This window comes from Bos javanicus, chromosome 19 (assembly GCF_032452875.1).
Source record: "Bos javanicus breed banteng chromosome 19, ARS-OSU_banteng_1.0, whole genome shotgun sequence".
NCBI lineage: Eukaryota > Metazoa > Chordata > Mammalia > Artiodactyla > Bovidae > Bos > Bos javanicus.
The window spans coordinates 46239362-46251588 of record NC_083886.1 but is presented as its reverse complement, the minus strand read 5'-3'; the positions used below and the strand labels follow the sequence as shown (position 1 = coordinate 46251588).

The 12227-nt window shown below is 52.1% G+C and overlaps 1 protein-coding gene across 11 annotated transcripts; it reads right to left on the bottom strand.

Annotated features, from left to right (window-relative positions):
- Nucleotides 1-4035: 4035 nt before the first annotated feature.
- Nucleotides 4036-11740, bottom strand: HEXIM2 (HEXIM P-TEFb complex subunit 2). Of its 11 annotated transcripts, none has more exons than XM_061392157.1 (4): nucleotides 10029-11740; nucleotides 9388-9575; nucleotides 8337-8431; nucleotides 4036-5030 (listed from the first exon to the last, which is right to left on the bottom strand). In XM_061392157.1, exons 3-4 carry the CDS (start codon nucleotides 8406-8408, stop codon nucleotides 4236-4238), a joined length of 867 nt encoding a protein of 288 aa, XP_061248141.1. In that variant the 5' UTR covers nucleotides 8409-8431; nucleotides 9388-9575; nucleotides 10029-11740; the 3' UTR covers nucleotides 4036-4235. The 11 variants fall into 11 exon arrangements, with proteins under 11 accessions (XP_061248141.1, XP_061248140.1, XP_061248134.1 ...); XM_061392156.1 differs by having other exon boundaries at nucleotides 8337-8434; nucleotides 9453-9575; XM_061392150.1 differs by having other exon boundaries at nucleotides 9453-9575.
- Between the last annotated feature and the right edge of the window lie 487 nt (nucleotides 11741-12227).

Below are 12227 nucleotides of genomic sequence, written 5' to 3'. Positions count from 1 at the left end.
GCTCCCTCGACCATAGGCCCTCAGAGAATCCACTTTTGACGTACAGACCCCAGGCGACTAGGTTTTTCCTCTTTTCTCTACCCCAGAATACCCAGAATAAGTAAATCCATAGAGTCAGAAGGCAGATAGGTGGTTGCCCGGGCTGGAGAATGGCGGGAATGGGTATGGGGCTTCCTTTGGGGCTGATGATGTTTGGAACTATTGTAGATGGAGCTGGCAGTTGTATACATTGGGAAGGTACTAAGTGCCACTGAATTGTTCTCTTTAAAATGGTTGATTCTATGTTAGGTGAATTTCACCTCAATTAAAAATAAGGGTGTCTGGGCTTCCCTGGTGGTCCAGTGGTTGAGAATCCATCTGCCAATGCAGGGGAAACGGGTTTGACCCCTGCTCCGGGAAGATTCCACATGCCCAGGGGCAACTAAGCCCGTGCACCACAACTGTCGAGCCCATACACCTAGTGCCCACACTCTGCAACAAGAGAAGCCACCACAGTGAGAAGTCTAGGCACCACAACTGGCAAGTAGCCCCATTCGCTGCAACTAACAAAAGCCCTCGAGACACATCGAAGACCCGTTGCAACTAAAATAAAATAATTAATTTTTTAAAAAGGGTGCCTGGGGAATTCAGCAGTGGTCCAGTGGTTAGGACTCTGCACTTTCACTGCTAAGGGTGCGGGTTCGATCCCTGGTCAGGGGACTAAGATCCCGCAAGCCACTAAGGCGCAGGCAATAAATAAATACAATAAATTTAAAAACCATAAGGGTTGCTACAGGTAAGAGATTACAGGAAGAGCAGGCAAGTGTCAAGGCAGGAAGGTGAAGGAGGGCCTGAGCTGTGAGGGAGGGAGAAGGATGTTGGAGAGTTACAGAAACAGGGACATTGGCAGGGTGGTGGTGGGGGAGGCTTTCCTAGGCTGCCAGGGAGGTGGTCTGGAGAATGTAGTTGGTTGAGGAAGCAGAGCTGGATCCTGTAAACTTGGGAGCCACTGCCCTTTAGAGGACGGAGGGAGAACCAGGAGAGGGAGTCGGGCAGGCGCTTTGAGCGTTTGCTTCCTCTCAGACTTTAGACTGGAAGCTCCTGGGGGTGGGGGCAGGGACCTCATCTTCGCTGTTTTTAATTTTCTGAGCAGAACGTCATCAAGGTAGGCAATTCCTTTAGAAACCCTGACACCAATGGAATGAAATCAAACACGTTAAGCAACAGGAAGATCACCCACCGCCCACCCACACCCTCACGGGGGAAGTGAGGCTGGCACTGGGCTGAGTGCGGGAGCCACCTCCGAGCAGCAGAGGGGCTCCCGAGACTTCCCAGGGCCAAGAGGCTACCCCTCACCCCTTGCAGGCCCCAGAGCCCTCAGAGGGCAGCACCCACCGAGGGTCTGGGATGGGGGAAGGGGCTGGCTGAGCACCTTGGGCTCCTTTGTCAGACCCAGGAAGGAGAGTGGGGGCAGCTACAGGAAGCAGGGGGGTGAGGAGCTCCCTCCGGAATCTATCCCCCCACTTCCCTCCCCTCCAGCTTTGCACAGCTCCTGCACATGCTCAGTGTGCCCTTGAATTGGGTTGGCTGGGGGAGGGCATTGACTGGCACCCCCACTTAAAGGGCCAGTGCCATCCTTGCCTGTGCCCAATGGGGCAATGGGGCAATGGGGCAATGGGACCTGGCCACCCTCTTCATTCACACTGAACAACTTCATCTTGACCCCCATTCCCCTTTCCTGGCAAGCTCCTCCTGCCCTGTCACCTCTTATTCCCTGACCCCACCGCAGGTAGGGACTGTCCATTGGACACAAGGGTGTCCACCTTAGGTGGGGAAGAGAGAAGGATCCCAGACTAGGGGTATGCAGTCTCTCCTGGGAACTATCTGCCCCTCTGGGCCTCCATCCCCCAACCCAGGAGACAGAGAAGGTCCTGGAAAGCAAATGAGCTGGAGGGAATGAGGCCCTGGGCATCTGCTCTGGAAAGGCCTGGAGAGGAGAGAGGAGTGTCCAGGCCCAGCTTGCCCAGCAAACAGGGTGATGGGGGCTGTAACCTGGAGCTTCCTCACCGAAGTGGGCTCCTGGGAGAGGGAAAAGCAGGGAGGCAAAAAGAAACCACAGCACAGAGCTGGCTCCGCCCAGTGCTGAGGGTTTGGGGCACTGAGGTCAGGGACCTCGATGGGGGTAGGGAGCGATACTGACTCTTCACCGATCCTTCTCAGCCCCTCCTGACACTCTCCCAGCTCACACCCTTCTCTTTTTTTTTCTGTTTTCTTGCCCAATCCTGGGCCCCACTAGCCTTGGAAAAATTACCCCACCTCGGTGTGACCCTGACCCAGAGCCCTTCAACCATTGTGTATGTGTGTGTTGGCATTATGGCAGCTTTTCGGTCTCCAGGCTCCTCAGCTCCTTGGCCGAGAAAGGCCAAAATCTTCACCTGTCCCCTCCCCCATGTGCAACTCCTGCCTGCTCAGGGACACACCCCCAGCACCCTCTCCCTCGACACTGCTCCCACATCCCTCCCCCTACACTCTCAAGTCCTCTGGAATCTTCTCTCCCCTCCTAGTTACTTTTACACACACACACTCACACACACAGAGGCCTCCCGGTGGGTAAACAACTCTGTCCTGGCCCTGGCCCTCCCCTTTCCCTCTGGCTCCATGCTGAGGAATGCAGCCACTGGGAGGCTGCCTGCGCCCTGCCCAGGGGCCTTCAGGCCCTTGGCTAGCACCCCCCAGGGGAAGGCCAGCCTACGACCAGCTTTCCTGGAACCCAAAGCGGCTTCCTCTCTGAGCCTAGGGCTTTCCGTCTGCAAAGTGGAAACGATCATTCCCCCAGCCTTTTCCTGACAGAGCTGTCTGGGCTCAGAGGGGAGAGGGCTAAGACTCAGCCAGGGCTGGGGTCGGGGGAGACCCCAAAGATGGGAGATTCTGCCCTCATAAAAACCCATCCCTTCCTAGAATCTGTTCCGGCCTTGCTTCTGGTAGAAGACGCTGGTGAGGCCTGGGTGTGGCAGGGTAGAAATGAAAGTTATCCTGGCAACACAAGGGGTTTGTCAACATTTCCATCCCAGCAGCTCCCAGGCCTGAGCCCTTCTCTCCCTCAACGTGGCCTGTCAAGATGAGTTTTCCTGAAACGGAGGTTAGGCTGGGCCAGCCAGGCTTCCACCACTCCCTGAGCACGGTGGCAGAGCCAACACACGCTGGTTGACTAACTTCCCCTCCACCACCGCAGCCTGACACTCTGCAGCCACAAGAACAAGAGACAAGATGCCTGGGGAAGGGTGGGTCTGAGTATGAGGGGGCGTGTGAACTCGATTCAGAGCCCATACTGCTGGTGTGTTGGTGGCATATCCAGGCTGACTCAGCTCTCCATTAGACAGACAGGTGAGGGGCTCACCTCTGAGGGAATTAACCACACAGGTGATTAAGCTAAAGGAGCAGGGATGCACAGGTGCACAGCAGGCCTCCAGCTCTTCTAAGGATCAATCCCCTGTCCCACCAGTCTTGGGGTTATTTTCCATCAGGAGAAAATCTCCCTTGAGCGTTTACACGTAAAGTGCCCTTCTCGGAGGTCAGAGGTCAAACCTGACAACTCACCTCCTGCTGAGAGACTGGAGGGGGCGTCGTTTAGGGAGACTGTTAAGGACAAGGAGACACAAGGTCCCCAGACCTTGTCTAGCCCAGCCCTCTACACTGTGGAGAGAATAGGGAAAACACAGGGAGCCTGGGAATAAACCCTGAAGAAACCCCTGGCCTTGAGCCCAGGCCTTTCTCCTCCAGGGAAACTCCCAGTTCCTCAAGGCAATCTGGCATCTTAAGTCTGGCTCTGGCTGAACCTGGTGGTTCCCTCCCTCCTCTGCCTTCCCCTCTCTAAAACCTTCAGAGCAGTTGATGGCTCCTGGATACATGGAGCAGATTTCAGGCAACCAAGACATGGAGAAGCCCCCAGGGCAGGGGTCTCCCAGGCTTGAGGCAGCCCCAGGCCTCTCTGGGAAGAACGGGCTTTGATTCTTTCTCACAGCAGCCCTAGTGAAACCAATGCTAGTCACTCCCATGTGATTTCACCAAAATCATTTAATTCCTTTGTGAAAAGTAACATGACATCCAAGAACAAATTGTGGACATGACAAGGTAGAAGCCTGAGCCTGTATTGGCTGTTCTCAGGGAGAGCAGGGAGACTGAGATCTGTCTCCTTAAGACTCAGCTGGCCTGAGGGTACACTCCTTGAGTCAGCCTGGCTGGGGCAGGGGGCACCCCTAGCTGCCCGGCTGCCCACCACGGCGGCCGCCTTCTCGGTTCCACATCTCATTCTCCTGCCGAAGTCGCTGGTTCTCCGTCCGGAGCCTCTCTACCTCGGCAGCCAGTTCCTCCACTTGGTAACAGGGGTGCCAGTTGGTGCATCCCCGCAGCTGCCGCAGCCTCCTCATCTCCTCCTCAGCTTGGGACAGCCGCCTCTCCAGATCCAGGTAGTCTCGCACCAGTTCCTCCTTGCTGCGGCCCTGCAGGCTCTCGGTGTGATACCGCTCGTAGGCCTCGGAGAAATCCTTCTGCTGGAACTCCCCACGAGCACGGCCCTGCCCGTCACTGTCCCCGGCCTCACTCTCCCCGCTGGAGCCTGGGTGGGAGGCCCCCTGGGGCACATCCAGGTTGGGCTCCTCGGGGTCTCGGTCGTTCATCAGGAACTGGGTGGTGTTGTAGGGTGCTACAGGCTGGCCTTTGGCGAACATCTCCTCTCGGACCCGGGAGGCCCGCTGGCTCTGCCTCTCGTCCCGCTGTTGCTTTTCAGCCCAGCTGAGCTCCAAGTAGGGCCGCCAGTGCCTCTTGCGCTTTGAGGGCCGCCGGCGGTGTTTCTTCCGGGCCAGCATGGCCTCTGCGGAACAAGCCCCTAGGCTCTGGGTGCGGGGACTCCTACCATTCCAGCCCAGGCCACCGCCAGCCCCAGGACGGTCTTCCTCCTCTGAGTGGCTCTCCATCCGAGGGGTCAGGGGCTGGGAACCTCCAGGGTCATGAGGCTCAGGGGATGTTCGGGGGCTCCCACAAGTGCCAGAGATCTGAAGAGAGAGGACAAAGGAGGAAGGATCACAGACGGCCTCTCCCCAGTGGTGGAATCCTTCTCTGTTCACCTAGCCTGAATCCAACCTGCACACACCCAGCTCGCTTGGTCCCTCTCTAGCCTCACACCTTCTACAACCATCTATCAGTTTATGGGCTTACCTGTCTACTGTCTGTCCTCTAACCCTCCCCCAAGCAAACCCATGCTTGGGTTTGGGGAGACCCAGAATCTTGCCTGCATATCTCACTCTGTAATGTCAATACCTGCAACAGTATCTGGCATAGAGTAAACATTCAATAAATACTCTGAAACAGGATGGAAAGTTGCTCATGATGTATTTGCTTGATCAGAAGCCCAAACAGCACTTGCTCTTCCCTCTTTAGAAAGCTTCTCTTACATGGATGGGCCCAGAAATTATTATACTGAGTGAAGTAAGTTAGAGAAATATCATGACACCCCTTAAATGTGCAATCTAGAAAGAAATGATACTAGTGAACTCACCTAGAAAACAGAAACAGACTCACAGACTTAGAAAAAGAAATTTTGGTTGCTGTGGGAAGGATAGTAGGGAGGGATAGTTAGGAGTTTGGAAGGGACATGTATACACAGCTATATTTAAAATGGACAACCAATAAGGACCTACTGTCCAGCACACAGAATTCTGCTCAATGTTATGTGGCAGCTTGGATGCTAGGGGAATTTGGGGGAGAATGGATACATGGATACGAATGCCTTGTGTGTGCTTAGTCGCTCAGTTATGCCCAACTCTCTGTGACCCCATGGACTGTAGCCCGCCAGACTCCTCTGTCCATAGGAGTTTTCAGGCAAGAATACTACAGTGGGTTGCCATTTCTTTCTCCAGATTTTCCCGATCCAAGGATCGAACCCATGCCTCCTGTGTCTCCTGCACTGCAGGTGGGTTCTTTACCACTGAAGTCCAGGTGACGCAAGTGGTTAAAAAAAAATCTGCCTGCCAATGCAGGAGGCATAAGAGACGTAGGTTCTATCCCTGGGTCAGGAAGATCCTCTGGAGGAGGGCATGGTCACCCAATCTAGTATTCTTGCCTGAAAAATCCCATGGATGGAGGAGCCACAGCATCACAAACAGTTGAAGACAACGGAAGTGACTTAGCACAGCACACACACACGTATCGCCGAGTCCCTTTGCTATTCACCCGAAACTATCACAATAGTTAATCAGCTATATTCCAAAACAAAATAAAAAAAATTTTTTAAGAAGAAAATGAAAACTTACCTTTCAGGCAAAGCTAGTTTCCTGGCAAATGCCCTGTACTATCCCACAGAACCCCCTTTTAGAAAGGCCCCAAGCTTAGCGCTTTGCTTAATCTCTGCTGTCACTGTCTTGAACTTCTTAGGAATTTTGAATTAGAAGCCCCACAATCTATGTGGTCAATCCCGCTTCCAGCTATCTGCATAGCTGATTCTTTTTCGTCCCTTAAGGTTTAGTTCCAATGTTAGCTCTTCAGAGGCCCTCCCTGACCATCCTATCTATGTGGCCCCCTCCTCCCCTTCCTAGTGATTCCCTGATATGTGACAGTTAGTGTCCCACTTAGCATTAGCACATTACTATTTACCATCTTTCTCTCCCCTAGAAGAATGGGTCCTGTCTGTTTGGTTCATCACTGTGTCGCTATGCATGGCTCAAGGTGAGTGTTCAATAAATACATATTTAATGACATAAGCCCAGAAGGGGGTGGGGGGACCCAAAAGATATCAGAACACGAGACTCTCTTTTCTGTCACTCCAGGGTGAACGGAGTGTATTTATTCCAGGCAGAAGTTGGAGGGCCAGGAAAGCACTAGGGAGAGGAAGGGCCAATCTCCAGTCTGTAGCCCAGAGAATTCTAGAACTTATCTAAGAGGTGGAAAGGATTCTGTCAAGAGTGTGTGTGTTCATGGCATCTGTTTATCTCTGTCGTGGTGAGGGTGGGAGTACTGAGTGTGGGGGGAGGGGAATGAATTGCTAGAAGTTTGTGGTTTGGGGAATTCTAATAATAACTACTAGCATTAGAACAGTGTTTTATAATGTTTAACACATTATACGTTGTGTTCAGGGATATCTGAGCATGGGTCTATTCAAGCATAGGGTTTGTCCTGGGAGGTGGACACGGTCCTATAAGAGCTGGAGGAGTGTTAACATGCATTTGGGAGACCCCAAAGTCCTCTTCATAATTTGGGATGGGGTATTTTGGGGGGGGGTGTGTATGTTGTTGGTTGTGTTGTATTATTACTTTACCTGCAGAGAGAGTATCAATGACAGGCTGTGTCTCCACCAGTGTCTTGGGCCAACTGAGAGCTTCTGCTCCATCCAGGAAGAGGCAAGGCCACTGGGAAGTCTGAGCTGCGGGGCTTACTTGCGTGTGCACAGTCATCCACCCATTCCCAGCCCTTAGCAAATGTCCTGCAGGAGCTTACCCCCACCCAAGCCAGCCCTGCCCTCAGCCCCACATGCCGCCTCCCTCCTAAAGGCCTGTCCCTCTACCACCATTACCACTACTGCTGGTAAGCTGTGTGATCTGGATGACTCATTTGCCCTCTCTGAACCTGACATGCCATGTACTCCAAGTTAAATAAATCCAGAAAATATACTGGAGGTAGCTAGGTATGGAGGGTCAGAGGGTAAGCATTCCCTCCTTACCTATAGGTAGCTGAGGACTAGGGGAAAAGAATGGGCAAGGTGCGGGCGGTGAGACAGCACACAGGTTGGGAGGCTTTGGGCTCCTGCTATTGATCAGAAGGTGATGTTCTCTGAGGGCCTGATATAATCTGACTCTCCCCTCTCTCCTGGGTGATTTTCTACCCCCGAAACCCAACCTAAATTACAAACCAATGGCTCAAACTCTTCTCCCTGCTTCAGACTTGGTTCTCAGCCTAGACAAAAATGCAAGGCAGGGTTCTGTTGTTTAAGGCCCTAAGCTTAAATCCTAGGTCTTCTGCTTGCTGGCTGCATGATTCTAGAAAAGGCACTTCAGGGGACTTCCCTCACAGTTCATGCTTCCACTGCAGGAGGTGGGGGTTTGATCCCTGGATTCCTGGTAGGGGAACTAAGATAGGAAAAGGCTGCCTGGCCCGGGCAAGAGGAGGGGAGGTGTGGAAGTAGGTAAGCATTGACAGAAAAGCATTTTTTGAGATAGCATCTGGCATGTTTCTCAGTGCACAGTAGGGACTCATTTAAAAAATACTGGTTTCCCAAATCCACCACCACATCTGAGACAAGAAGCCACAATCCCAGTTGGCAGGATCCACCTTCAGGGCACTAAGGTGGTTGGGAGAATGGGGCTTACCTTGGCCTCCTCCAGGGCAGCTGGTGGTGGTTGGTTTGGAGAAGCCACCTTCTTCTGTTCCCAATCTTTCATCAGAGGCCTTTAACTAGTGACACCTGCTTTAAATAACACAAACTTAAGTCCAGAAGGAGAATTTTCAGGAGGATTCTGGCTGCCCAGCAAATTTTTACCAAGGCAGCGGCAACCATTTTGTAGCATCAGACCTACATACCCTCATTTTCAAATAAAGGGCAGGAAGGCTGCCTCCACCCTGGTTTTCACACCTCCAAGCAGGGAGGGGGTCAAATGGGGATCAGGGAACCATCTTTCCAGCCCTGTTCCTCAGGTCCCAGGCCAGGGCTTACATCTTATTCTTCTGAAAGTCACCGAGGCCAAAGCAAGCAGCTAGGCAGCTACAGAGGAGAACCCAAGAGGGGGAAAAGACAGCCTGGGGAGGCAAATATACAGCAATGATCTGGAGAGGCAGGGAGTGGAGTGGGTCAGTGGCTCTGACAAGCCTGAGGAGGAGTCCTTTCCCCACTGCCTCCAGTGGCCCCCATCTTGACTGCAACCCCCCACCTCCATTCCGCGCTGGGCTCCAGAAGTCAACGCCCCAAGAGACACGACTGAGACCTGGGCCCAGCCTGGGACTGAGGCCCTTTCATCTACAGGGTTTGGCCGGCTTCCCTCCTCCTTCTCAATGGCAAACAGAAGAAAGGGGCAGTGATGTCTTCGCGCTATAGACAGCTGGGAGGGAAAGCCAACTGGGATAAGGATGGATTCCTTGGAAAAGGGGAAATGATCCGGGAAGGAGATTTTGCAAAGGCAGAACTGACCTATTTGCTGTCAGGGGCTATGCACAGGACTACGTCTGTGTGTCTTTCTGTGCGACCGCCTGTCTGTGCAATTCCAACGCCTCAGCCCTACCCACTACTGCAGCTCTGGTGAAGCCGCTCAGGCACTGAGCTTGGGGGGAGGAGGGGAGGAGGGGAGGAGGCCCTTCCCGGGGGCCCCCTCCCCCCACGGCCCCGCCCGGCAGCGCGGTCCCTGCTGGGGGTTGTAGTTCTTCTACCTGGGGAAGCAGGATCAAGAGCCTGTCACGTCAACAAGCACACAGAAAACTCAAAACCCATCTACCCTTTCGCGAGCGGCATCCCGCGCTCATCGATGTCTCCTTTGATTGGTCCATTCACCTGTCAATATTCTTCCGTTCGTCAACGATTAGCTGTGCGGAAGCACAATCAGACCCGCCTTCCCTACCTCAATTAAAGAGTTCATTGATGGCGTTAATCTTTACTGGGCAGAAAATAGATCCGGCTGAAGGGGGAGGGGCTTGGGCGCGGAGGTATCCTCGGCCCTAGAGGCAGGCGACGAGAAGGATCGGTGGCCGCCGCCGCCATTTTGGGCTGGGAGGAGGCAGCGGAGGGACTCGCTGCGCAGTGAGAGCACCCCATGGGGGGTGGTCCGGGCGCGGGGAGAGGCCGGGCCGAGTGGGCTGCCTGAAGTGGCGGCGCCGGGAGACGGCGGGGAGTGGGACCGGGGGCCGAGGGGGTGCAGGTTTGAGTCTCTCCGGCCGGGCCCGGTCCTCAAACCGTCCCGGCAGCCCCGCAACCTCGCCTCTCACAGAGGGCGGGGTTCTTGGGTAATTACCCCAAATTTCCCGAGACCCCAACTGGGGAGAGACCGGGTGAAACGACTACCCTTTGCTCCTACCACGGGGGCTCTGATCCTGAGGCCGAACTCCGCTAAGTTCTTTCCCCCACCCCCATGCGGCCTGGGTATGGCGGCGAGGCCCGGCGGAGCGGGACCCCCACTTCGATGGGCATGGTGGGGGTGACGCCACATTCCAAAGACTGGCGCCGCGGGGGCGGGTGGAGGTTGCAGCTCCGGCCGCGCGTCCCTTTGGCGTGGCAGTCAGCTGGAGGCTCCAAGTCCGGAGAGCCAGGCGCACCCATCATCTCCCTCCATGCACCAAGGCCACCCCGCGGCCAGGGCTGTGAAAAGGAACAGCCTTCCTCCTACTGTAGCAACCACTAATTGTCCCCAGGGACCAGCTAGTTCGCGGCACGTGCAAATCTCTGAGCGCTCTTGCCCTTGAGATTCCTTCTGTCCAGCCCCGATTCTCAGAACGACCTGACCTCGCACGTCGCCAGCCGCTTTGGGAAACTCCAAAAGTGTGCTGTTCTCTTGAAAGTTTACACCAAAGCGGGGTGGGGTTTTGCCCTTTGCAAAGTTGGGACACAAAGTAACTTGGGAGTCGCCACTGTTCTGGGAATAAAAGTGGAGTGGCCCATTTCGGTTGCTTCAGGAACATCTGTTTGCATTTTGAAATCTGAGCCATAACTTTTACCAAAACCTTTGGAGAAAAGGCCGCCCTCCTAAAGGAAAAAAAGAACTAATTCCAATGTAATCTTTGTAAGACTACAGATTCTTTCCAATTTAAAGAACTTTTCTCCCACAAAGGAAGCAAAATGGGGGAGTATTTTGCCACTAATGCATTGTTAGTGGGGAGCCTCCGTTTTGAAATTCCAAGTAATTGAAAGTCACTTCTATGGATCCCAGATGACCCCCAAAATAGAAATTGCAGTTTTGAGCTACTTCATATGTGTGGTGTTTGAGGGAGTAGGGGAAACCTGCTTTGAAAAAAAAATAAAACAACCTTTTATTACAGTTGTAGCAGCAGCTTAAGGATTGAAGATTGATGTGAAATTTTTTTCTTGAATTGCAGATGAAACAATTTTGTTTCTTACTGCTTGAAATCTAAATTCAGAAAGATTCATAGTTCAGGGGTTGCTTAATGTTGTTGCTAAAAAGTCAGGGAAAATTATGCCCAGGTAAAGTAGAGATAGTGACTGGGTAGTGAACTTTTATCTTTGAGAGTATCTTGCGGTGCAGCTCATGGCTGATCATGGTCAAATCGTTCCTAAGTATTTGGCCTTCATAGCAAAGTTTTTTCAGAGCTGAAATCCTGTTTCTCCTATTAGTAATTTTTTAAGTTGTAAGAGTGACAACTCCAGAGCTTTAATTATGTTCTGTTTGTCCCTGGGATGTTCTTAGAGAAAGTCTTAGAATTAGATTGCCAAAACATACGATCACCTTGGATACATTATTAATCTAAAATATGAGCCACTTATCCTAAATAAAGATTTAGTACACTTGATTCATGCTGTAGGTTGACTTGGCCTACCTCATATTCACTTTACACTCTTCAGATCAAGAGAAGATACCAGTTTGGAAAAGCTGACACTTAAGTTGGTGGGAGTTAAACAGTTCTAGCTGAAAGGGGCTTTAAAGCTTATCTTTGTGGTTCAGTTGTCAAGAATGTAATGATGGGGGATCTCAGACTTGTGATTCATCCTCCGTTGTGAAGTATTCTAGTTAAACATTTGGAAGCTACTAAGGAGAGTACTCTGCCAGTTGCAGAAATTTTACTCATAAAGGGGAAAGCTTATTGTCTTTTGAGGATGACCCATATGCTTTTCCATTCCTCGATAAGAAAAGTTGGGAATAAAATCAGTTTGTTAATGGTCCCTTGGTTACCTACTGAACGAAACACAGGACTGGAAGTTAGGAACTCCAAGTTCTATTTCTGTGTGTGCTACCACAGACTTGGTTCACTTGGCCAGGAGCCAAGCCCTGAAGATGAGGCCAAACTGGTCATTTTGTTGCTGAGTCTATTGTTTGTCTAATGTTCAACCAGACCTTCAACTTCCTTCTCAGCTCTCCTGTTTCAGATGAGTTGCTTTGTGGTTTATGACAAATTCGACAAACTTTATATGCCTCAGTTTCTTAATTTGAAATTGATATCAATGCAGCCTCCGTCATAAATACCTTGAATAACTACTCTAGTGGCTGTGTAAACATTTACTTGTTATAACTTAGTTATTTGGGAACCTTAGAACTTCTGCTTCA